This window comes from Stegastes partitus, unplaced genomic scaffold (assembly GCF_000690725.1).
Source record: "Stegastes partitus isolate 25-593 unplaced genomic scaffold, Stegastes_partitus-1.0.2 Scaffold395, whole genome shotgun sequence".
In the NCBI taxonomy this organism is placed as follows: domain Eukaryota; kingdom Metazoa; phylum Chordata; class Actinopteri; family Pomacentridae; genus Stegastes; species Stegastes partitus.
The window spans coordinates 195,620-222,877 of NW_007578126.1; the positions used below are offsets into that span (position 1 = coordinate 195,620).

The 27,258-nt window shown below is 42.8% G+C and overlaps 1 protein-coding gene across 1 annotated transcript in view; it reads left to right on the forward strand.

Annotated features, from left to right (window-relative positions):
• Positions 1–27,258, forward strand: part of ppp1r16b (protein phosphatase 1, regulatory subunit 16B) — a 120,739-nt gene that overhangs the window by 62,770 nt on the left and 30,711 nt on the right. The window contains exon 3 of the mRNA XM_008285298.1: positions 23,518–23,588. Within this exon, the coding sequence (XP_008283520.1) occupies positions 23,518–23,588 (71 nt within the window). The remainder of the gene's footprint in view (positions 1–23,517; positions 23,589–27,258) is intronic.

The following is a 27,258-nucleotide window of genomic DNA, read 5'->3' on the forward strand; positions in this document are numbered from 1 at the left end:
ATATATATATATATGTATATATAAGGAGAGAGAGAATAAAAGGGATAAAAAAATAAGCAAAATAAATAAATCAAATTTTCAAACAGTGCAAACGGAGATGGAATAAATAAGGAAATAATGCTATATGTAAGTGTATGTATACAGATGAAATTGCAAGTGACCAGTTTGATTGTCTATTGTTTGAAGTTCAGCAGGCGGACTGCCTGAGGGAAGAAACTCCTCCTCATCCTCTCTGTTTGCCTTCAGGCAGCGGTAACGCCGCCCTGACGGCAGCAGAGAGAACAGTCTGTGGCTGGGGTGGGTGGGGTCACTCACAATCTTCCTGGCCTTTAACCTGCATCGTTTCGTGTAAGTGTCCTGCAGGTTGGGGAGGGTGGTTCTGATGGTGCACTCAGCTGAGCGGACCACCCTCCTCAGGGCCAAGAAGTCCTGCTGGGTGCTGCTGCCCATCCAGGTGGTGATACTCCCAACCAAAACAGTCTCAGTGGTGCAGGTGTAAAAGTTCCTGAGCACCTTGAGAGGGAGCTTAAAGTCCCTCAGTTGTCAGAGGAAGTAAAGACGCTGTCGAGCCTTCTTCAACAGTGTTGATGTGACAGGACCACGTCAGGTCCTGCGTGATGTTAACACCCAAGTACTTGAAGCTCTCCACTCGCTCCATCTCTGTCCCGCTGATCCTGAGTGGGTGGTATGCCCTCTGCTGCTTCTTGCTGTAGTCCACAATCAGCTCCTCGGTCTTGCTGACGTTTAGGAGGAGGCTGTTGTCTCTGCATCAGTCCTCCAGGTGGGTGATCTCCATCAGATAGTCCTCCTCGTTGTTGTTGGAGATCAGACCCACCACTGCTGTTTGATGCAGCAAACTTAATGATGGTGTTAGAGTCTGATGTGGACAGGCAGTCATTGGTGTACAGTGAGTACAGCAGAGGGCTGAGGGGGACAGGGGGTTCCCCACTCGAACCACCTGTGGTCTGCTGGTCAAAAAGCTGTAGACCCACCTGCACAGGGAGGAGGTGAGTCCGAGGTCCTGCAGCTTAGTGACCAGTCTGGAGGGGATTATGGTGTTGAACGCTGAACTAAAGTCCACGAACAGCATTCTCACATAATTTCCCTTCCTAGTGTCCAGGTGGGCCAGGGCTGTGTGAAGCAGGTGTTTTATGGCATCGTCTGTGGATCTGTTTGGCCGGTATGCAAACTGTAGGGGGTCCAGGGAGGCAGGTAGGGAGGAGGTGATGAAGTTTCTGACCAGTCTTTCAAAACATTTCATCACCACAGAGGTGAGGGCAATGGGCCAGTAGTCGTTGAGACAGCTGGGCGTGGCTTTGTTGGGGACAGGAACAATAACAGACTGTTTAAAGCACCTGGGGATGATGCACTGGGAGAGCGAGAGGTTGAATATTTCTGTGAACACCGGTGTAAGCTGGTTGGCACAGGTTTTCAGGACACGGGCGATTATACCGTCAGGTCCTGCAGGCTTTCCTGGTATTCACGTGCTGAAACATCCGCCTCACGTCATGCTCCATCACGGTGCGCGTCTCCTCCTCTCTGCCAGGCTGGATGCGCGCCTCTTGGCTGGGAGCCTCGAAGCGCCCATAAAAGTTGTTGAGTCCGTCGGCCAGAGAGATGTCAGCATTCACCATGGGTACCGGTGTTGCTTTGTAGTCCGTCACTGTTCGTAGTCCCTGCCACAGTCCCCTGATGTCCCTTCGCTGCAGCTGTGACTCCAGCTTTTCCCCGTACCTCTGCTTGGTCTCCCTCACGGTTCTGCGGACGTTGTATGTAGCAGCCCGGTACAGTCCCATGTCTCCGGTAGCGAGTCCTGTGTTATAGGCGGCAGTGCGGGACTTCAGAGCGTCATAAATGCCTTTGTTCATCTACGGCTTCTGATTGGGAAACTTCCTGATGGTTCTTTTGAGGATAGTGTCTTCCACTCGTTTCCCAATAAATCCCACAACTGCCTCCGTAAACAAACTGACGTCATCACCGGAGCTGCGTTGGAACATGTCCCACTCCACTGTCTCCAAGGTGTCCTGCAGGGCGGCCTCTGATTGGTCAGACCAACACGACACTTCTCTCTCCACCGGGGCTGCCCGCTTCAGCTGCTGCTTGTATTTGGGCAGAAGGAGAATGGAGGCGTGGTCTGACCTGCCGAATGCTGGTTGTGTCTGTGCTGCATAGCCGTCTCAGAAGGGAGAATAACAGTGGTCCAAAGTTCTGCCTCCTCTGGTGGGGAAGGCGATATGCTGGTGGAGTTCTGGCATCGCCTTCTTCAAGTGGGCACTGTTAAAATCCCCGGCCACGATGAAGGCTGCCTCCCGATGGTTAGCCTGGTAGCTGGAGACAGCCTCATGTAGCTCGGCTCATAAAGCATCCATGTCTGCCTGCGGGTGGATGTAGACGGCGCTGAACATAACGGAGGTGAATTCCCGGGGGAGGTAGAAGGGCTGGCATTTTAAGGTTAAAAGTTCCAGGTTGGGCGAGTAGGACTTAAAAAGACACACAACATCTCTGCACCAGTTGTTGTTGGTCATGAGACAGACGCCCCCGCCTCTAGACTTCCCCGACTCAGCCGTTCTGGCCATACGATGAACTGTGAAGAACTCCGCTGGTTGAACGGCATGGTCCAGTATTGTGGAGGTAAGCCATGTCTCCGTCAGGCAGATGATGTTGCAGTCTCTTGTGTCCCTCTGGTACCTGATCCTGGCTCTGAGCTCGTCCAGCTTGTTGTCCAGGGACTGGACGTTCGCGAGCAGGATGGTAGGCAGTGGTGGTCCGTGTGCTCGTAGCCTCTCAACCTATTCCTAATGCCGGCTTGTTGAGGGCCCCCCGCAGGATCTCGCTGGGCCAGGACGCATCAGCAGAAAAAGTGGTGTAATATGGTGAAAAACCAGTGATCACCAGTGTGTCTCTGTCATATTTGATACGACGAGGACATGACATGGTGAACACAGTGCAAAAAGATAAATAAAAAGTTAAATAACAATAGGAAAAGTTGCAACGGTGCTGGAGCAGGTACGACGGCTGCTGCACTCACCAGTGCCATCTTGAAGAAGATCTTCGCGTTGCTCCATTGGCAATATCCTCCAACAGTGCCAAAGCTGCCATTGTTGTTAACGGTATCTTCTGCACCGTTTTACGCACACTTTAATATCCATTCGTCTGATTGAAAACACCTGGCTGTGTTCGTTTTTCATTTGTGTATCTCTGGTGTACATATCACTTTGAGGAATTGCCTTTTTTCACATTGTTTTTTTTGCATTTTTACATTCCCAGGATCACCTCTAAGTGTCGCCAATGGCTCAAATGCAATAGAAACGTGCATACGCCAGTCAAGAAGTTGGTGTGGAGGACCGCACATTTCCACGTTCATTTCACTCTTGATACATCTGAACGTGGGCATGGAAAAGTTCGCACGCGAAGTTTTTGTGCGTATGCACCCCTTGTACATGAGGCCCCCGGTGTCTTCTGCTTGACCATCTCTGATTTGCATGAAACTTTGTTATTATTATGAACTGTGGGTGTTTAAAATGGTATCTGTTTATCGAATTACAGAAAAAATGCCCATCGACAAATGAAGAGTTCATTTTCAAAAACAGATAGCTCCATTTTTGTAGATTTTCAGAAAACATATATATATATATATTTTTTTTTTAACCAAAGCTCTTAGAAGAACCGTCCAGAAATTAAAGGATAACCACAAACGCTGACTTCTTGTTGCCGCTAGAAATGAAGTCAGAGACCTACTGTAGAAAAGTCATTAAGATACATTCTCTGGGGACAATGACAATTGGATGGCTATCCATCCAATACTTATGCTGTTAGTCTAAACCAAATTTGGTGGACCAACTAACTTATTTAGCCCAACACTACCACTGGTACTGCTAATAATTTAAGGACATGCATATGATCACACCCTATTCATTTCTAATAAACATGAATAGAAACTGTATTTTTCACAGAGGCCTACAATTCATGCACAGTAGAGTTTCTGGGCCTTACATTGGCTTCAAAATCTTATCCATCTCCATACTCCAGCATCTTCCATAAATCACTATCTCAACTGGAAACACTTTGTTTGGACGGTCAACAGGATTTACAGTTTTAATGGGAGAAGAATTTAAAAACTACAGAAGTTGTACATTAGTATTCATTATCCTGGCTCCACTTCAGAGCCCACTTTACTGTTTGTGAATAAGTTCTTATCAATTATCAGCATTCAGGAAAGTTATGACCTAAATAACTCTCATGGGATTTGTTTCCATCTCCAATGCACTCACACACACATGCAGTATTGTGGAGGAGTTGTAAAGATGACAGGAAGGAAGGGTGGGTTTGTCATCCTGCGCTGTTATTTGTTGATATATCTTTTATCTTTTGGGAAACATCTCGTCTAGCTCCATCTCCTCCCTCAGTGGGAATTTGAGGGACCTGCCCAGGAAGACATGCACGAGATTTCTGTGACATTGTGTTACTGGATTGTGGGGTGGTAGATAATCACCATGGCAATCCTTGGCTGAAATAGATTGGTTTTTAAAGATTTTGGTGCTTGTGCGTTTGCTTGGTCCCATAGGGTGTTGGTACAGACAGATAGGAATCACACTCATGTGTGACCTGTTGCCAACTTCTCTATTTTACTTTCTCCACTTCTTTCTCTGCTTTTCTCAGTACTTCAGTATCTATCTCGATCTTTTCTAACATGTTTACATCCCATACCCCCCCCCCCCTTTAGAATACCCTTTAGAAATCCCTTCCTCAAAAAACTTTTATGCCAAGAGTGAAATAACAGCAAAGACATTTTTATTTATTTATTTATTTTTAACGCTATCGGTCATTACATCTTAAGTCTGTGTGTTTTATAGAATTTTCAGCACTTATGCTTTACCACATCTGCATTATTTTAATGTTGGCTAATCAGAACATTATATATAAGTTTAGATGATGATGATCAGTGAAAGACGTGAAAGTCTAGTTCGATTGTTTCATCTACTTTCCAACATAAACTCTAAACATGAGTGTGAGAATCTTGAAATCAGACGGAATAAAGGACTAGTGCTTAAAAACACGAAAAAACAAACAAGCATCCTCTTATTTAGTACATTTCATACAGCTTAATCAAATTATTTCACCACAGTGGCAGAAAGTGTATACTTTTTGGATAGAAATGACCTGTTATGATGAAGAGTTTTGCAGTCAGACTTTTGTTCCTGCTATATGAAATAGTTTAGCAGTGCGTTTGTCCAGTTATCAAGCAACCAAAATAACACCAAAAAAATACCATTCCAAAAGAAAGCATTCTCAGATTTTCTTTGTTTAATATTCTTGTTAATTTGATATCCTCAGGTTTTTTCTGCTATTTGAATTAAACAAGCAATGCAAAAATAATATTGATGAACATTTTACTAATTTTCCAATCAATTGACTGAGTAGCAAAATCATTTAGTTCAACTGGTGAGATGTTGTCGTTGAAATCTAGCCTCAAATTTCAATGTGCGAAAAATTGAGTGGAAAGTGTATCTGTGGGCATTAAAAAAATAAATAAATAAATAAATTCAAAAAATACACACTGTACATATTTTGTATGTGTGTGCATAGTTTTTAATGTACATAGTATGTTCAAAAAATTTCAAGTAAATTAAAGGTGGTTGAGCAAAAGGCTCCTGATAATTTGAGGTGGAATAACCTATAGGGCCTCTATTTTAATCGATACAGCTGTTTCCAGCTCCAACATAATGTCACATATGTCATGCATGCTGTTTGCACAGAGCCAGAATCCAAATCATGTTTTCAGGCTCCAGATCTGTTTTTGAACACCTTACTACAGTCTGTCTATGTTCAGCTCTTAGCACCTTCAAAATGCGGGGTACACTTAGCATTGTACCTGAATGCTTCCTGTGTCAACACAGACAGAGCATTCACTGCCTGTTGCTCTTGCTATAGCTTCTGTGTGAACGAGGTGTCGGTCACCTCATTTTGTTATGTGATCTCTTGTCACATCTCTGCTTGAGCTCACTAAAACTGCTAATTGACATTTTCACAGTGTTTGTAATTGTAATTATAGAGATGAAATCCCAGTTACAAGGTTTTGACACTATTTGGTTTTGTCCCCTGTGTAAACTAACTTGTTTAGAAAGTTACGTTAATTACAACATGTTAATTAGTTTATGCCACTAAAATGATTTTGTTTGCTTTTTATTTTGATGTTAATGTTTGGTATGTCTGGTTTTCTTTGTAAGAGACAGAATGCTTCAGCTGGCGATCGATCTTTCAGTGGGGAGGGATTTTGTTTTGAACTTTCATTATATGAGTTTGTTTTGTTGGGTGTCTGTGACAAATCACCTCTGAAAAGTTTGTCCTTGGAGATGTTTATGACAGGTTTTGCTTTAATAAAAGAGTTCAGTTAATTCAGCACACAACTCACATGCATGCCACATGTACTGTGTTACTGTATAACACATAGCTCTTGAAGTGTTATAATAGCAGATTTTCACTGTTATCATGACCAAATTAATACTATTGTGTTATCTACAGAAAAAAAATTACATTTTACTTTGTTTATTGTGTGTTTTGTCTTTTTGGCAAACGAATTGCAATGAAATTGCAAGTTGACATTGACAAGTTCAGGCAAGTGAAGTAGGAGTCTCTCTCCTGTACTTGTATGCTGTTCCCTTGTTGGAGTGTCAACCACATCATTAATGGTGCTGGTTTATTTACAATATTATCATAAATTCATTATTATTGTGAGATCAGTGTTCTATTTTTAAGGTATCACGGTTATTGTCCATGTAAAACAGTATTAATCCCCCCAAAAACTTCAAAGAAACATTGCACAAATTGTTTCAGATCATGCAGGGATAAAACATTCTATTCTGTGAAATTGGAAATACCGAAACAAAAATAAAACAATGCATTAAATATTTTTTTTAAATGCATACTGCATTTAACTGCATTTGTATACAATCCAAAGTGAAAAAAATGTACCAAGAAAGTTTGCTGTTTGGTGATAATGTTGAGGAATGAATACAAATATTTCAAGTCTATAAACAGAAATGATTATGAGATGGCCTCAGTGTTGATGCATTTGCATTTGTTACTCTGCTTCTCTGGCTTGACACGATAAAGAGGCCTGTCACCGCGCACCTGCTCGCATTGTCAAACACACACTTTATACCTTTAGACTCTATATTGTAACTACAGTTTGTTACAAAAGAGGTAGACAATCTGAATTTCATGAGCAGTTTATTGAACCCTGTTTACACAAATTGAGTCGGACAGACAACTATTGAAAACAAAAAACAAATATTGCAGACAGACGTGAAAAAAATCAAACAACAACCACAACATAAAATATGCATTAAAAAGAGAGTTGAAACGAAACAGAAACATTCATAAATATTAAGTGAGAACATAACAATATGAAAGTGTGTTCGTCAAATTCTCCTGTAGCTGTTCACACTTGTCTCCGTCTTGCCCTTTCCTTCTCATCACCCTCATCATCAGAAGCATCACACATAACTCAAATCCATTTCATCTTAACTAATGCATTAGAGGCCACACTGTCACACAGGGAGAACAATTCCGCACCAATGCATATACTGTGGTGCATGCCCGCCTAAAAATCTGTTGCACATCAAGCTGCTCAGTGATGCCAAGTGTGTCTCTGCTGCCTGCATGTACATTTGTTAATCTCACATATTTTCAAATGTATAATTTCCATCCTGAGGAGCAACCGGAGCTTTCTGACTTCTGCCGCCGACAGACACCATTGTTGTCACCTTCTGATTGCTTTTCCAGACGCAAACAGCAGGAGAACAGAAGTGTTTGTACATGGCCAGTCTGTTCACGCAGGGAAAGTCTGCACACAAACACACACGGATGAGAAATGACATGCACACAGACATTTTTAATCACCTGCATTCAGGTGTAATTGTGTGTGCAACCAAATACACATACCTGGCTGTGCTGCGGCAGCATTTTGTGTATGTAGCACAAGTCAGTGTTTAATAGAGATTAATAGCACGGGAAGTGAACAGTAACAGGGCAGTGTTTATCTATTGCTCTATTGCTCATTCAAGCAGATTGTCACTCTTTCAGAGTATTTCATTTTTATTATTATTACTATTATTTATCATAAAACTGCCAACCTGAAGATTGTTTTCATTCATGGTTTTGTTGAAGCTGAAAGCAAGAGGAATTACATTTTGTGTTATTGGATCAGCATCTAGGAGTTGTTAGAAAATTACACTTTTTGCATCATCCATGGCCATGTTTTCCAGAAGAGGACGAGACATTATTTGACGATTTGGTGTAAAATTAATACAGTTCATGGTTGATTAGGTATTATGTGACATGTCAAGTGGATTGGACTTGGGTGGAGTTGCACCAATAAAGAGTAATTTAATCTGACATTGGTTTTAATCAAAGTTTTGCAAAACTAGATTTAAAAGAAAGATTAATTTTACATTTAAACAGAGTGTTGCTTAATTGACATCATTCGTCACCCTTTTTTGTGGTGAAATCCTTGTTGGGCTGCTAGTTAGTCAGGTATGCTAACAGCTTACATTACAGCAGATAAACACACCGTTTGTTCTTTTGTACTTTTGCCATTGTGACTATGGGAAGTCTAAAAACACGGCACCTTCCAAAGTCTTGTATCACCCTGCATCTTTCTTAGTAGAACCCCATTCATTCTGCTTCTGCAAAAAATAAGGGTAAACACTGACATTAGCTGGTGTTCCGGACAGATTATCAATGTCTTTGAGGGTGATTATTTGCTTGCAAAAAGCAGTAATGGTTGGGTGCATCATGCCAAACTGCAACATGTGTTCATTGTACGTGGTGTCACACCCTGAAATCCTCTGAATTGTGCCAAGCTGATCATACAAAACATTTCTGTCTGTCTAACGCTAAAAAACAAATAAATGAATAAATAAATAACAAGGCATTGGGTTGACCAATAAAAAGAAACAGAACATCAGGATATTAGTTGTTGCATATTGTACCACCTCATATAGAACATACACAACAAGCATTCACCTTTATAAAAGAGGAAATTATTGAACGATAAGTGCTTGACAGCTGCAGTACTGGGGTAAGCATCAGATGTCAGTTTAGTTTGTATCACTATAGCAGCTTTAGGCGAGACCTGCAGACCTGGAAGTGTTGACAGTATGTAAACAGAAGGCACCTGGTGTAATGATGGACTTGACATGTTGTTATTGTATGAAATGTTTGCATGTGGTTGTCCAACCCTGGTGAATCCATCCATCCATCCATCCATCCATTATCCATTATCGACACACCACTTAATCTTCACTAGGGTCGCAGGGGGGCTGGAGCCTATCCCAACTGACTTAGGGCGAAGGCAGGGGACACCCTGGACAGGTTGCCAGTCTATCACAGGGCTACACTTAGAGACAGACAACCAAGCACACTCATATTCACACTTACAGACAATTTAGAATCACCAATTAACCTCAACATGTTTTTGGACTGTGAGAGGAAGCCGGAGAACCCGGCGAGAACCCACGCTGCACGGGGAGGATATGCAAACTCCACGCAGAAAGATCCTGGGTGTCCACACCGGGATGAGAATTGGCAACCTTCTTGCTGCGAGGCAATAGTGCTAACCACCGAGCCACCTTTCAGCGGAGAGAACCCATGCTGCATGGGCAGAACATGCAACCCTGCCGAATCATAAAAATAAAAAAAGTTGAATAATATAGCCGCTGCAAGTTAATGTTGTACAGCGAGGTTGGTTATTTTGATATCATTACAATTTCCTTTAAAATGTATCCGCTATTGTAAACTAGCTGCAAGTGCTGGTTGACAGGCAGGCAAATGTGGTTGCACTTGATGTAGCATCATTCATTTATTTTCTTATTAGACTTGACATTAAAAATTAAAAGCTGCAATATTTAGTTTTAGCGGTTGAAAACTCAGTTATTTAAAAGGTTTTAAATGTAATGAAAGTGGCCCAATTTCATCAGAAATTCACTCTTTGTTTGTCTGCCCTTCCTTAACCTCCTGACATCCTCACATTACAGCTTTGGAGTTGTCACACCCAGACTGTGACTTGTGGATATTCTAATTAATTTGCTACAGTAGATTAGGAATAAGGGAAAGGAAAAGGTAAACTAGAAGTTAGTTTACAAAAGTGATCCTTCAGAAAAAGTCTGCTGATCTTCAGCACATCTGAGCGCGGAATGCATTTTGTCTTTAAAGCTGTTATTGTCCATTAACAATGTCAAGTGTTTTTGCCCAACTGCGCTTTGCCCCACACATGAAAGGGCTGTACCCACAGTGTGAAGTATGGAGCCCGAATTTCAATTCTTTATTGAGTTGACTTTGGCTCAGTCAGTCAGACAACCTGTCAGACGATCAGTCAGGTAAAAAAAAACCTTCAAACACACACAAAGAAAATATACACATTATTTACAGTGAAAGAAATGTCCTAATGTAGCCCGCCTGTCCCTGCGCTGCTCTGTGCTCGGTAACCTCTGCGTTGTGTGTGAAAAAATCAAGTACGGACGAACCGGTTGCCACGGAATGGAGTTTATTGCCACATGAACATTCTCCTCAATGGTGTGCCCAGCCGACCTCCTTGAGATAAAAAAAAAAAATAGTCCAGTCGGACGCTGCATTCGCAAAAAACAACATAAAACAGCAGCTAGCGTGCTAACTTCTTTCAAACGGCTTTCCCTCGTTCGGTGTCACCCAGTAAAAAAAAAAGTCATAAGAGCGCCGAACAACCGGTAGTGACATCCATGAAAACTCAAAGGTCATTTAAAAAAATAAAAGTGTTTTCAAAATAAATTACAAAAATACACTGAATTATGTACACACACACACACACACACACACACCCACACACACACACACACACACACACACACACACACAAAAATATACACAAGATCAAGAGGATGGATATTTGGTGAAATAAATATTTGAACACACCTGTTACATCCACCCCTCCTATATTCACCAAAATCCAGACCGTACATGCGAATAATCCCATCAAACATTGAGACAGATATCCCACATCCATGAGATCCTGGCGGGGACCTACCAAAGCTCTAGCTTAATCTTCAATTGTAAGAAACTCACAAAACAAGTTCAGAGAGGACACAAGAGTGGTCAGGCCTCAGTCCCTCTTAGGTTGATATGATGCCGTTTACATCATACAAACTCCCCACCATCCTCTTCTACATGGACCACACTGTACGTACAACTCAATAGCAGTGCTACTGTTCTTAAAACACAGCGCAAATGAAAATCGCTGGACAGTCGAGTTCATTTAAAACAAAGTGAGGAGTGACTGAGACTTTCTGCCAATTGATCTAGCCACATTCTCAAAGTCCAAGGGCTTTTGAACCATGGACTCAATAAGTCTGTTAACTCTCCTACTGACCCTTCCCACCCGTGTTCTGACTACATGTTCTGTAGGTGCTGATGGTTTAACTTGTGTGTCTCTGTCATGAACAGCAGCCACTGAAGGCACTTGTGAGTCCGTAGAATACCCTGGGCCTGCCAAAGGTAACTCTGACTTTGTGTCACAGTCAGTGTCTGCATCAGACTTGGTGTCTGTGTCTTCTGGAAGCACATCTGACAAATGTGGGGAGTCGGAATCAGGTTCTGCAGCTAGACTGTCAATGTCACTGTCTTTGTTGGAGTCATCGCCATCAGGTGCACACTGGCTCAACTCATCTGCAGACAGCTCCTCAGGATTCAACTCTCCAGCATCCTGGCTAGACTGGTCCAGTTCGGACTGTTCTTCACTCAGGCTGGCCTGATTTTCAACGTCTGCTGATTCACTCATCACCCATGCACTTGTCCCTTCCTCTGAGTTCTCCTCCTCCAAAGAATCCAGGAAATTCATCACATTTGATCCATCCTCATTCACAGCGTCACACAGTTCTTTCTCAGATGCCACCACAGGTAAGAAACTGATATCTAGGACTAAGTTGCGGTGCACTACTTTTGCTTTGCCCTTGTTGTCCTCCAGCCTGTACGTGTGCGTCTGCAGATTCCTGTCTTTAACAGTGTACACTGTTGGATCCCATTTATCAGCTAACTGTTTCTTTCCCTTTTCACCTTTGTTTGTGATGAGTACTCTTGTTTCCAACGTTCAGGTGAGTGCCTTTTACTTTCTTTTTGTACCCTTTTGCTTGCTTGTCTTGTTCTTTGAGTGCATGCGTTTGAGCAATTCTGGCTGCTTCGTTAAGATGTGACATCAACGTTTTCACATAGCTTTTGTGATCAACAATCACAGGGTCGTGAAGCACCTGTTTAAAAATCACATCCACAGGAAGCCTTGGAATGCAACCAAACATGAGCTGAAAAGGGGCATATCTGGTATTTCATGTATTGTTGCATTATATGCAAATGTCAAAGTCTGTGCTTGTTGAGGCCATTTGTGTTTTTCCTTGAGGGGCAACGATCTGAGCATGCTGCCTAATGTCCTGTTAAAGCGCTCAGTTCCTCCATTTCCCATGAGATGATAAGCCGTAGTGGGTGACTTTGAGACACCCGACAGTTTGAGGAGTTCTGCTATGAGCTCGCTTTCAAAGTTCGCCCCCTGATCGAAGTGGATCCGGTCTGGGAACCCATACACACAAAAGACGTGGTCCCACAGCTTTTTAGCTACTTGCTTGGCAGTCTGGTTCGTGCATGGAAAGGCATGGGATAGCTTTGTAAAAGGATCTGTCAGAACAAGAACATCAACTGAGCGCTGCTTACTGTCTTCTGCACTCCAAAAGTCCAAACACACAAGCTCCATTGGAAAAGAAGTTCTGATACTTTCAAGTGGGGCTCTAGCAGATGGGTCTGGTGTTTTTGCTAGAATGCATCTTTGACAGCACTTGACATAGTCTCTTACATCAGACTCCATCTTGGGCCAAAAGAAGCGTTGTCTCGCCAGGTGTAAAGTTCTTGCCTGCCCCTGGTGTCCAGCGATGTCATGGATACCATGCAGCACTTTCTCTTTGAGACTCTCTGGCAAGACAAACTGATGCCTCTTTTGTTTACTGAGGGGGTCTTTCGTCACACGGTACAGGACCCCGTTCTGAATGTGAAGTCTGTCCTACTGTTTGAGTAACACCAGAGCTTTCGAGTCAAGACCTGCTTTTTCACGCCTGGATGGGCGCCTCTTTCGAATGACAAATGGCATAAGCTTTGAGATGGTGGCGTCGAGCTCTTGGCTACGTTGGAGTTCTTCCAAAGAGAAAACAGGAAGTGAAACTTGGTCTTGTGTCAAAAGATCCTGCACAGACTGAAACAGCTCCACAGCTCTCGTCTCAGCAGCCGAGTCCCATTGGTCATGAGCATCCAAAAGAGCCTTGACAGCCACGGTGTCACAGGGCTGTCCAGTTGGACTAACCTGAGATGAAGCGCTGGTACGGGACGGTTTCTTTACCCAATAACACTGGACCTTTAAACGGAAGGTGTCTTGGATGCCATCATTGCTGACATCCTCCGCCTCAGCAAGCAGGTGACTGTAGTGCTCTGTGATGAGCCGATGGCCGACTGTTGTTGCAAAGGGGTCTCTGCTAAGAACATCAGCAACTGTGTTCTTTGTGCCAGGTATGTGTTTCAGGTCGAATGTGTAAGGTGGAAGCTTGGACACCCAACGCTGCTCACAAGCATCGAGCTTCGGCCTTGTCATGATATAGGTAAGCGGGTTGTTGTCTGTCCATACTGTAAATGAATGACCTCTCAACCAATGGCTAAATTTTTCACACACACTCCACTTCAAGGCTAAAAATTCTAGCCGGTGAGCTGGGTACTTTTTCTGAGAACTGCTCAGGGTCTTACTGGCAAATGCTATGGGGCGGGCTTTCTCTTGTCCTGCTGGTACCTGTGACAATACAGCGCCGAGCCCATCTAGCGAAGCGTCAATGGACAGGATCAGGGGCCGTGAGAAATCTGGATGTGCGAGGACAACACAGTTCAAAAGGCAGTCTTTGAGTTTACACAGAGCTGCATCACACTCACTGGACCAATCTGAGGGTCTGAGCTTCCTGAACGAGCCAGCATTCGCCGTTGACTTGACTTTTCCTCTTCTCTTTTGTCCAGCAGTGAGAGCAAAGAGCGGCTTTGCTATGGCAGAGCAAACTGGGATGAAGTGTTGGTAGTAAAATACCATCCCGAGAAAAGACTTTATCCTCTTCACTGATGGGGTGCAGCCATCTTCTTCCATCAGATCACCTTTTGACATTTTTGTGATTACATCAACTTTTGATGGGTCCACGGCCACTCCGTTGCCATCTATGACGTGACCAAGGAACTTGACTGAAGATCTCATCAAGTGACACTTTTTAGGACTCAGTTTAAGGCTGTGGAGTCGCAGCCTCTGAAACACAACCTCAAGCCTCTCCAAAGCTTCCTCTTGTGTCGAAGCAAACACAAGCAGATCGTCAAGGTAGCACAACAGACTGCTGAAGTTCAAGTCACCAAATATGCTGAGCATCATACGCATAAATGATGCAGGGCTATTGCACAGACCTTGTGGCATCCTGTTATGTTCATACAAACCCATAGGGGTTGTGAATGTGGTGTACTTTTTGTCTCCCTCTGCCATCGGGATGTTATAAAACCCAGAGGTCAGGTCCATTGTGCTGAAGTAGGTCATTCCTCCCAGTGCAGCAAGGCAGTCTGACTGATGTGGCAGCGGGTGTGCATCTTTGACAGTGTGAGCATTCAACCACCTGAAGTCAGTGCATAGTCTTAAGCTGCCGTCCTTTTTCCACACCAGGACCAGGGGGGATGCATATTCACTCACTGACTTCCGGATTATTTCCTGCTCCTCCATCTCAGACAGGGCCTGCCGCAGTTTCTGGTAGTGGGCTGGTGGCACGCGGCGGTAAGGAAGACGAAAAGGTCTCTCATCGGTAAGTCTGATGTGATGGGCAAAACCTTTCGCCTCCCCACAATCTAGTGTGTGTTTTGAAAAAATGTCATTGTACTTTTCCAGCAGCTCGACTAAATCTTTTTTTCCGTCCTGGCCAGCACAACACAAGTCAATATCAATGTCACCGAGGCCAGCTTGTTGCAGATGCTTTTTAAGGTCTGTCGGCTTGGCATCATCATACCTTTCATCCTGTCTGGCCTCCCCAGGCTGGCTGGTGCCCTGGAAAGCTTCAAAATCCTCTACTGCTAGACAAGGAGACACATCTGCCAGTTTACTGTTTCTCTTCAGGGTTATCGGCTTGTTGGACAGGTTAGTCACTTTCATGGGAACCCATCTGTCTCCCCAGAGTGGCGTAATGACACGGCCGACCGTGATGTTGCGTGGCATAGACTTTGATGAATTGGGCTCGACAATGACTGTACTTCCTGGTGATGTAGGTACATTATTCGGTAGCTTACCCCACACAAGATGTTCTTGTCTTGCCAGCAGGGTGACCGACTGTTGGAGCTTGACTGTGCCGATCTTTTCTGGGAGCTCCTCACCTCTCCACCTGGATGAGTTTGCCATGAGGTCAAGAAACTGCTCACACTCAGGGAGAAGATTGCCACTGGAGACGAGACGCCAATAGTCCCTGGTTATTTTAAGCTGATGCATGACGAATCTGATTACATTTGTGACTATGATCAAATCGTCACGTTGGCCTGGCGTAACAAGAATGGGAACAATACATGTTTCTCCATACAATTTCATCTCTACTTCATACATGCATTTAGGCTTGCTGAGTGTCCCACCACAGCCCACTAGCACAATTTCTTGGGTCAAGGGAACGGATTCTGAGAGTATGTTTTCACTCAACATCTTCTGCTCAGCTTGCTCGCTGAGTGTACAGGCCATAGAACCAGAGTCAAGCATCCCTTGTAGCTTGAATTTGTTGTTAATGTCCACAGGGGTGTAGAACAGTTCATCAAATGGGTCCATTTTTTGTGTGTTTTGGACTATCACTTTAGCATCGGCCGGTGCAGCTGCACATACTTTTATGTAGCGCTGTTCAATGTCACTACTGCTGAGGGTTTCTTCATTAGTGCCCACACATTCCCTCACCCAACGCGGGCCGGCTAGTTTAAAGGCTGGGAAGTCTGTGGTTGGGGGGCAAGATGACTTTGCCCATGCGTGCGATTAGGACAATTTCTCTTGATATGGTTTGGTTCAAAACACGCTAGGCATAGATGTTTCTGCCTGCAGTGAGCAAGAGTTGAGTGCTCAGGAGACTGACAGACTCTGCAGGACCTTTGGTGAGTTTGCACTGGATGGATCGATTTGTCTGTGGTCAGGACATTTTGTGATAAAGCACGATCAAAAAGGCTGATCAGTGTTTTCAAGCAGCTGTCATTACAGGGGGGTCTGGCTACTGCGTTCTTCTCAACCTGCACAGGGGACTCTCTGAGTTGACTTGTCAGCACTGAGTTGTCAGGTGCAGGAGTCTGGACATTAACTGTGACAAGTGCAGGCTGCCTTGACTTGAGGAGCTTCTGTTTTCTGGCCTCGATCTGATATTGATCTATCTGCTCTTGAATTTCACTAACAGTCCACTTATCTGGTGCTTTAAACTTGAGGACTGCTGCGAGTGAAGGATCTGGGCAGTATTTAACAAACATCATAGCAACTTCTTGACATGGGTTGTCTAAATGCCGTCCTAGCCTTTTCAAACCTTCCTCTGCTGCATCAACTGCTTTGTTTAGCCGAACCCAGTACTCTAGAGGAGTTTCTCCTGCTGTTGGGACTGTACTGTAGAAGTTCGCCATGGGCATACATGAATAACTCACCTCGCCAAAATGTCGACTGAGAATGTTGTCGATTTCTTCTGGGCTCTCTTGTGGCTTCAGTGAAGGGCTGCTTCTCAGAGTGATTCTTGCGATGTCTTTGGCGTTTCCCATTAACTTCGACATTATGTTGCTCCGCTACGGGTGTGGCTCGTTTCCTAAAGTAAGTTTTCATCAACTCCTCCCACTCACACACCGTGAACTTGTCTGACACGTCTCCTCTGAAGATTGGAGGCTCTTTCACATCTGACTGCAGGACTAACTTGGCACCGGTCAGGTTAAGGTAATTAGAGTGACTAGGTAACTGGCCGACACTGCTCTGAGCTTGTGCGCCATTAACACCACTCTCATTACATTTTTCCCTTAACTGATCACTTATAGTTTGTCCCACCTGCTGTGCAATGTGTACTATCAAGTCATTTAAAGCTGGGTCAGTTGTAGCTGAGTTGCCAGGAGTTGTGCTACTGTGCTGGAGACTAGCAGCTGTACAGTTGAGTATGCGGGTAGAACAGAAAGCTGGAGAGCCTACAGCGTTTGCATCTCTACCTGGTGTGGTAGGCAGCTTACCCCTCCCAAAACCAAGGCTAAAGCTATTCAGTGAACCTTTGTCATCCATTTTTCCAGAAAAATACACAAATGTCACTTTCAACTCCTTGAAAAACTTCAATATACACACAAAGAAAACTACTGTAGCATTAAACTCACTTCAAGAACATGAAATGCTTAGCAGTAAAAGAATAACCTTTTTTCTTACATTTTAAACCATACGAATAAGCATTTCAATGTTAACATGTGACACAATGCAACCTCTGGTGACCAAGCTGATGTTGATCCACGGCTCCAGGAACCACGATGACAACGAACCAGTCTGGAGTGAAGTGGAACCGGGTCACGGCACCAGTGTAGCCTGCCTGTCCCTGCGCTGATCTGTGCTCGGTAACCTCTGCATTGTGTGTGAAAAAATCAAGTACGGACGAACCGGATGCCACGGAGTGGAGTTTATTGCCGCATGAACATTCTCCTCAGCGGTGTGCCCAGCCAGTCCAGTCGGACGCTGCATTCGCAACAAAAACCCCATAAAACAGCAGCTAGCGTGCTAACTTCTTACAAACGGCCTTCCCTCGTCCGGTGTCGCCCAGTAAAAAAAAATACGTCATAAGAGCGCCGAACAACCGGTAGTGACATCCATTAAAAATCAAAGGTCATTTAAGAAAATAAAAGTGTTTTCAAAATAAATTAAAAAAATACACTGAATTATGTACGCACAAAAAAAAAATAAATAAATAAAATATACACAAGATCAAGAGGATGGATATTTGGTGAAATAGACCACACCTGTTACACTAACAGTCTTATCACCAATAAAGTAAATTAGATGTATACAGTGATTCAATTTTCACCAACTGCCCTCCACTTATCCATAACCATTTCATCCATCCATCCATTATCTATACACCACTTAATCCTCACGAGGGTCGCGGGGGAGCTGGAGCCTATCCCAGCCGACTTAGGGCGAAGGCAGGGGACACCCTGGACAGGTCACCTGTCCATCGCAGGACCACACTTAGAGACAGACAACCAAGCACACTCACATTCACACCTACGGACAATTTAGAATCACCAATTAACCTCGGCATGTTTTTGGACTGTGTGGGAGGAAGCCGGAGAACCCAGAGAGAACCCACGCTGCACAGGGAGAACCTGCAAACTCCACGCAGAAAGATTCCGGTGTCCCCACCGAGACGCGAACCGGCAACCTTCTTGCTGCGAGGCAACAGTGCTAACCAACTGCGCCACCCTGCAGCCCACCATTTCATTTATTTATTTAGCGTAAATTCTAAACTCCATGCTACACGCACATATTGCACCTTTAATACAGTTTCAGTTGCTTGCGCATACACTCTATATTCACGTTTCATTCTTAGCTTTTAATGCACAAACGCAACACCGCAAACAGACATTCCCAAGAGCATTTATGCCCGCATCAATTTACACAAACCCCGCCAATATGACGCACCTCGGTGCAAACATTTCAATGTCCACGCAGGCAACCGGGCATTAGCAAAGTTCACAGCACGCTACAATCCCGCGTGCAAACTCCGTAGCGCTAAACGAACAGCCCTCAAATAGAAGTTACCTTCTTCTTTGCCTCTTCAAAGTTTTCTTGTGGGTATCGGAGTCCACGCAGTCTGTGGTAAAATGAGCGTCTCACATGCTCATCACTCACCCAGCTGCTTTGCCAGCTGCTGCTTATGAGCCTAATGAGGGCTCCGGCCAGAGCACTGCGCACGCGAACAAACAACAGCAGTTCCGCCCTGAGCTGTCGACAACCAGCGGGTCAGCGCGACAAACAAGGTATTACAAGTTCACGTTTTACAGCAGAAAATGTCACTCACTAGAGCTGTCTCTTTTAAGGAATCCAGATAACTTGTTCGTCCAATCAGCATGCAGCATTCAGGTCAGATGACACAATCTGGCTGATTGTGACTCTTATGCTCGATACCTGCTGTCTGAAAGGAAAGTTTGGTATAACTTTGAATGAAATCCATCTTCAAGAGATGAATAGTTGTAGACTGGACACTGTGAAACACTGAGTTACAATAATAACACAATATGGAATTATACTACTGGACACTGTAGAATACTTTTGTAGTCTGGCCTGGATTTTCCAAACTATTTAAGTATTTAACTGTTCCATGATTCTAAATTGTCCGTAGGTGTGAATGTGAGTGTGCTTGGTTGTTTGTCTCTAAGTGTAGCCCTGTGATAGACTGGTTACCTGTCCAGGGTGTCCCCTGCCTTCGCCCTAAGTCAGCTGGGATAGACTCCAGCCCCCCCGCGACCCCAATGAGGATTAAGCGGTGTATAGATAATGGAAGTATTATCCTGTCCTGATGTTTTGCACATAGCACTTTGTCAACTCAGGTTGTTTTAAACGTGCAATATAAATATATTTGATTTGATCTTATAAATATTTTACATTTTCTGCAAATAAATTGCCTTTGTTGCATTTTAACTTATGTTCCCCTTTAACTACAGACTTCAACTTGGAAATTGGACACTTTAGGTTTGAAAAGTTCGCTGAAGTGTGTAATATATATAGATTAAAAAAAAAAACATTTATGAAAATGAGTCAAAACAGAGATAGTTTTTGTAAATGAACTTGCTGGATGAAGTTGCAAGAGTGGATTGAATAAATTATCGGCTCATTACATTTGCATTGCTAATGATTATGACTGTATATGGGGAAATTATATGGTCTAAATACATATATTTGTATACATATTTATATACTGTACTTTTTTCTATCCTTTAAACTATAAACAAATGAAAGAATGATGCCATTATATCTTGTCTAGTTTGCTTTTTCTTCGAGTCTAATTGTACAAACACAGGTTTGAGACTTGCCTGCCTTAAATACAGCTGCAGTGTGACTGGGAGAGGAAAGGCTTTGGTAATTTAAATCCAATTTATTTTTTTCTGCTACAATATTTAGAAAAGACGAAGGACACATCTGCATTAATCCACCTAATTTGTTACTTAGCAGGAATGTTTGCTTTGTGATGTAGCTGTTTCATTGCATTGTTGGTCTGTAGAAATTTGTTATATAATAATAAATCTGGATAAATCCTAAATCAGTGACTCTAAATAGAACTGAACACACATCCTGAAGTACCTCATTCTTCTGCGACTGATGTGTGATGATTCAGGCTACAATAAAGAAAATAATTTCTATACTGTTGCAACTTATTGTGGCAGATGCATCCTCCTAGGAAAACTTTTATTTAAATGCAGTTTGCAAGCCAATTTAAATTCAGTTATGAACTCCTTAAGAGTAACCAGCCTAAACGTGACATTTAAAAAGTCCTCTTCATATTTTGAAATCCAGAAAACTTTATCTAATTACAAAGAAATCACAGAGGATGCAGGGGATGTCAGCTGCAAAGGTGATGTTGGCACTGAGGTTCCTTTGAGGCTTGTTGTTTACAATCCAGGTTGTACAACACAGCACTGCAAATACACAGAGGAAAGCAGAGATGTTGTGTGACATTTATTGGATGCAGTCAGACTGAGCTTGCACTGTGTAACCTTGGGTCAAGTTCTCTCAGCACTCACCGTAACATTCCACTTTCTTCCTTGCTTACATCTTACAGGAGTGCACGAAACTGCAGACAGCTGCAGCGGATTGTTTTTGCGTGGTTTGTTGGCCTTGGATTTTAAAGATGGCTGACGTCGGGGAGTTGACTGCTACCTGAGCTCTTGTGTAGATGACTGCGATAGTGCCGTAAATGAAGTATCACAAATAGACAGTGTTGACAATGATGCGTATCAAAAGCCTTTTCAAGGTCTAATAGGATTCAGGAAGTTGCCATGAGGGTGATAATTGCTGCACTTTCATCATATTGTAGCAAAAGCACTCACTCAACCGCATTTTTCACAATGTGCTGCCATAATGACCAGCCATTATTGTCAAACAGTACTTCCATTTCATCCTCACTTAAAGGAAAAAATTTCAACACACCCACTTTCCATAAATACTAAACTTTCTCGTGTTTGGCTCCCATTTATATTCATCTTGTTATCATGAGCTCCCTCTGTAGCACACCCTGCCCCCCTTCTTTTTATTCGCTGTCACAAAAAATGCTGTTCTTAACTTTGGGAAAACTTCTGCCAAAAGATGCCAGGTGCAGCTCCTCCCCAAGTACCTGTTTTCCACCTGCCGCTGACTTTCTCATGCAAAAGGTGCTTTGGAGGTCACCAAAAGCTGCAAATATTGAAAAAAAACAACAGCCAAATAGATGGATAATACTGTATAGACATCTTTTTTTGAAGTGTTCTGATTAAAAACAAAGCAGAGAAGATAAGGTGCCACAATGCAATTCCAATGTGAATAATTCAGTTAAACTTTAAGATGAGCAGCGAGTGTTTTGAGGGTTTTGTTGCCCAGGGTTTCTCCTTGCATGCAGCGTACATGCTGTCCTTACCTATTGATGGAGCACTAGACTGTACAGGTCAGCATTTAAAAACCAAAGTCCAGTCTCAACCTCTGTTGGGTTTAATTTGAACTGAAATCACAGCCTGGTTTATTTGCCTTAAAGCAGTTATCGGAAACAAGCCTAATTTACATTTTCTTTCTTTCTTTCTTTTATTTATTTATTTATTTTTTTTGCAACATTTCAAAAGCATGTTTCCATGTTGCTTGACTATTATATGGAAAGATGGCTCAAGTTTTGCAAAGACATTTGTTTTTTTTATTTAAATATGTTTAAATTGGGGCTACACGGTGGAGTTAGCACCATCACCTCACAGCTAGAAGATCTCCGGTTTGCATCCCGGTTAAGACGCCTGGGATCTTTCTGTGCAGCATGGATTCTCACTGGGCTATCCAGCTTCCACCCACAGTCCAAAAACATGTTGAGGTTAATTGGCGATTCTAAATTGTCTGTAGGTGTGAATGTGAGTGTGCTTGTTTGTCTCTACGTGTAGCCCTGTGATAGACCGGCGATTTTTCCAGCCCCTGCCTGAGTCGGCTGGGATAGACTCCAACCCTCGTGACCCCAGTGAGGATTAAGCGGTGTATAGATAATGGATGGATGATGGATGTATAAAATGCAATTTGCCCTGTAACTGTACGCACTGTCATTGCTGCAGTTTCTCTATTGGCCCAAGAAGGATCGAAAAAGTAACTATTAAAAGAACCTAAATATGATTTATGTAGGATAATTTTACTTTATTTTGGTGAAACAACCATTGTGATGGAAATCACAATAACCAGTTTTATTGTATATTATTTGATAGATGGATATGAACAGAAGGAAACATGTTTGTTTGTGTCTGATATTGTGCGCATACACATGGTGCGTCTAGTTAATGTGTATGGGGCCATTTTTCTGCCAGTCCAAGAGACAGATGTGATCATTATCATCCCAAATCTCTCTCATCTCTCTGTCAGCATCATAACCTGGTTTATCCACTCTCTCTCTTTTTTTTTTTTTTTGTTCTATTGAAATAAAGGCAGACGGCAGCGCTGCCAAATAGAGGGGATGATAATGACGTGGAGAGGAGCCCTACGTGCCACCACCACTTCCTGCTCAGGCCTGGCAGGTTTAGCAGTCAGGCAGATGTCTAGTGTTCAGGCTATGTGAACGGATTTTGTATTTTTTTTTAGTGGGATCCGGGCAGAGGGTTTATCTGTTTGGACTCAGAAGCAGACAAACTGTGTAATCCCAAGCATCATTACATCATCCTCCATCACCAACCCTCCCTATCTCCCCTTCACCCCATCACCCATTCATCCATATTTCCAAGGTCAGTTGGGTAACATCCCGGCAGAGTTGATAATTTGAGAGATTGAAGTTCTTGCAGAGATGCATTACAATGATGCAGTGTGATTAATGGATTGCAGATTGATTGGTGATGTCATCTGGCAACGAATGCTTTAGTGGATGTGCACCTGCAGGCTGTGTGAGCAATTTAGAGGAATTAAGTTGTGTAGGATCTTATGTTTTTTGCCCTATCCCCCCACATCTATTGTTTTGTTTGCAGTGGCCAGAGCATCTTATTCATCCTGAAATATTGATCATGCAACTGAATAACCGAATCACTATTCAACACGTGTGCCTCTCGAATCGCAAGTAAGGAGAGCAAACTGAGAATCTTTCACTTCTCAGCCACAAAATCGACTTTTATTAGTGCAAGTGAAGCATACAGTGAAGTGAGACCTGTAAGAGTGGTTTAGTTTGTGAGAAGAAACACACTTGTTTAAACTATGTTTCTTGTCTTTTTTTCCATCAGTTCGTTACCTGCTGAAGAACAATGTGAGTCCAGACCTCTGCAATGAAGATGGTCTGACCGCTCTGCATCAGGTAAGATTACCTGTTTCCACCTGTTTGTCTCTTTGATCCCAGTGATTCGTCAACATCAGCCAGTGCTTTCCTTTAAAACTGAAGCACTGATGTCTAACTGATGTCAGTCTTATCTCAAATTGAAAATGATAAAAGTAGGTAGAGAAAGGCAGGTAGAGCAGGACGTCTTCTCATCTCATCAGTTTGACTTTTTACTTTGTCTGTCCACATCCTCCTTGAGCAAAACCTCAAATTGCTCTTGACGGTCTGTGTGTGTGTGAATGAGAAAATCGGGAGCAGAAATTTGCAGTGTTTTGGGTTCAAAAAGACTCCTGCACACTGTGTAACTCAAGAATGAATTTATTTGCAATGTCTCACTGCAAGAACTTCAACAGGCACCAGGCCTTTGTCTTAAAGTGGTTTGGGTAAAAGCAATGCATACTGTAAATGCAGCCCATTTACCAAAAGAAAAACACAAATCACGGCTATTTCTATTTTTATCCCAGTGACTTTTCCCCTTTCTTCCTATGTGACTAGTACACTCAGTCTTGGAGCATCATTCCTGTCTGAAAAAATGAGCTCTATTGATCAACATGATGGTTGTTTTGTTAGTAAAGAAGATAACACAGAATAATAGGGAACTCAGTTTTCTAGGCTTCATTCTTTTAGGTGGAATTCTTTTTTTTTTTGGTTGAGTAGTAAAACATGGTGATTTTCTTCTAACTTTTAACTTCATCACCATCTCGTTCTTTGTTGAAATGTAATTAAATCATTTCCTGATTAGTTTGCCCAGGTATGAATTAAAGGCTTTGTGCAGAATGGAGTGTTGAAGTTTTTCTGACACTGAAAAAATGTTTTTTAATAGTGAGGAAATTAGTTCAGTATCGGGTGGAAATTTGACATAGGAAATTGTTAGAGAATATCAGGCCTATTTTCACTTGCTAATTAGAGCCATTGCTGACAAAATAATCAAGGCTTGTACCTCATCCAAATCAGTGCCACGTTCACTTTGATCTGCTCGGTTGTGTGTGTAAACAATTGATCCTTACACGTCTCATTTAGTCACAAATCAACCAGCCCTTGATTGGAACAGGTTTTTAGCCTGGAAAGAAGTATTTGTTTTTTACTCCAACCTAAAACCTGAAATGATGTCTGGCACAGACATTATCCAGAGCCTGAGCCAATCTGAGCGCTGGGCTAAAACATTCCTCAAAAGACACCAGTGATAGAGAGCGTTTTATTTGGCGTAAAGTTTGATTTCTCAAGCAGCAGGGCATCTGTGAGGATGCTGCTCTTGCTGACTGTACCATTTTTGTTTGTCCTTCCCAAAAAGAAATGCCAATTGCTGAAGTAGCTCAAAGAATAAACTCAGAATTTTATTTTGTCCCCAATGGTTTGGACGGCATCTTTATGGGCAGACAAGGAGTTGTTTCCAGTGTGGTAGACATTAAATTATCTTAACAACTGAAGTGGAGTCCCATTTTAATGTAAAATATGAACAAATCTGATGTAATAAAGGATATCTCTTTATCTGTAAACATTTCAGAGGGTGATACTTGTTTATACCTTTGGATTACTCCCCCCCCCAATTTGTCTCTCTGCAATTTTACTATTCCTCTGACACTTTATGTCCTCTCTCCTTCTTTGCCACCTTTCGCTCTGCCTCGGCTAACACAGCCATCTCTCTTTCCCTCTCGGCTGTTCAAAGCCTAATATTCAGGCTCCTGCTGTGAAGCAGCCAAATGAACAGGGGAAGAGAAAATTGAAGTCCTGGTGTTTTAAAAGCAGTGGGCTGCCATGAGATCAGATTGACCCTTTGGCTTTGAATGTGTGTGTACCTGATAACCTGCTATTTGGATGGGTCGGCCTGCACAGTGTCTTCAAGATGAGACCTTTGCACTTCTCAGATGCTCTGCACACACACACAGAGGCAGACATGGACATATTACACAAACATACAAAGGAAATGGATCTATATATACTACATAAAAATACACACACACACACACACACACGTGCATTCATACTCTTAACCTGCATTTTGTTGTCCATAGAGAACAGAAAAAATATACTGCGAAAAGGAATGAAAGAAATCAGATGAGAGGACACACACACACGCACACACACACCTCTGCAATCATACATCTATACACACTAGCAAGTGAGATAAATCAAGAAAGTGGTGTTGATGTGTCTCCAAATGAGATCTCATGCCTGTCCAGGGTTGGTTTTACCTCACTCATATGAGACATTAAGCAGATGGCTTGCAGGGTGACTGTATACACCACAACGCACAAACACACACACCGCTGCTCTGCAATCACACATCTATATACACTTCAGTATTTACTGTTTCAGCCCTGTGAATTCTTAATGAAAGCACGCTGATCACTTCAGTGGGTATGATTTGATGAATGATCAGTGTCAAGTCAGTGTGTTCGTGTTGGTATCACTGTGTGTGAAGCTGTGCTGTCACCAGCACTGCATCACAAAGCACTGCCCCAGGCCTCCTTTATTTCAGTGAAACCGCTCTGGAGAAAACATAAGGGTGCCACTTCAGAACACTCAGGCACCATTGTTTGTGCAAAACAGCTTTTGCGTCTGTGCAGCTTGATGTCACGGTGTCAGCTCGTCGAATATGTTCAAACGCACAGTGTAATTGTACTGTCCAGCAGACATATTGACAGGTTTTACTTCACATAAAGTGAAGTGAAGCAAGATTTTAAACTTCTCTCTCTGGTGCTCTTTTTTTTTGAACAGTATTTTTTATACGTTTTCGTAACTTTATACATTTACATCCAAGTGCAACACTGTCATATGTAGTAGTTAGTTTTAAGTACGTTTTCTTTGTTGTCTCCTGCTTGGTGTTGTGTTTTTAAATGAGAAGCTTAATGCCCTAGCCTAAAAACTAAAGCTCTCTAATTAACATATTTCATTCAATTTGTGTGACAATATGATTAATCTCTTCATTTAACTGTTTCATTATTTAAAAAAAAAAAAAGTAAATAGTTTTGAAGAGTTAAAAAAACAAAAAAAACAAATATGGCATCTTTTTTCCTGAAACAGTCCAACCCCTGGATGAGTGCTGCTAAAACAACAACCACAACATGCTATCAGGGTTTGCACTACCGTTATAAGGCTCAGTACCTGAATGATTTCCTGCAACACCCAAAGAAACATCCACGCTAGTGTCCGTTCGTGTAGCTATCTTTGTATGCAAAGTAAAGGCTTATAGGAATTCAACCAACACAGATGATCTGGAGACACACTACCGTGCAGTCCTCCAACAACAGACAGCATGTTGAGCCTAGGCGAATGTAACCCCTTCGACTCTGCGTTGTGTTTGTTTTTTTTTATTAATAATGAGTCGGAATGCAGAACTGTATTTTTCCATTTATTGGTCCATCTGGCAACACAAGATAACTCTGGTCAGCGGGCTCAGGCGTCTCGTGCACAGCGCTCTCATGCATGCCTCTTGGGAACTGACAGCACGACAATTTTATTACAAAAACATATGAAAACACAGTCACAAAACTAAATATGTACCTGGCAACACAAGATAGCTCTGGTCAGCGGGCTCAGGCGTTTCGTGCACAGCGCTCTGCGAAAGGAGCATCACAGTTCTACCAGCTCATGTTCGCTACTAGCTAGCTAGCTAGTGAACATTCTCAATCTCCCCAACCAACGCACA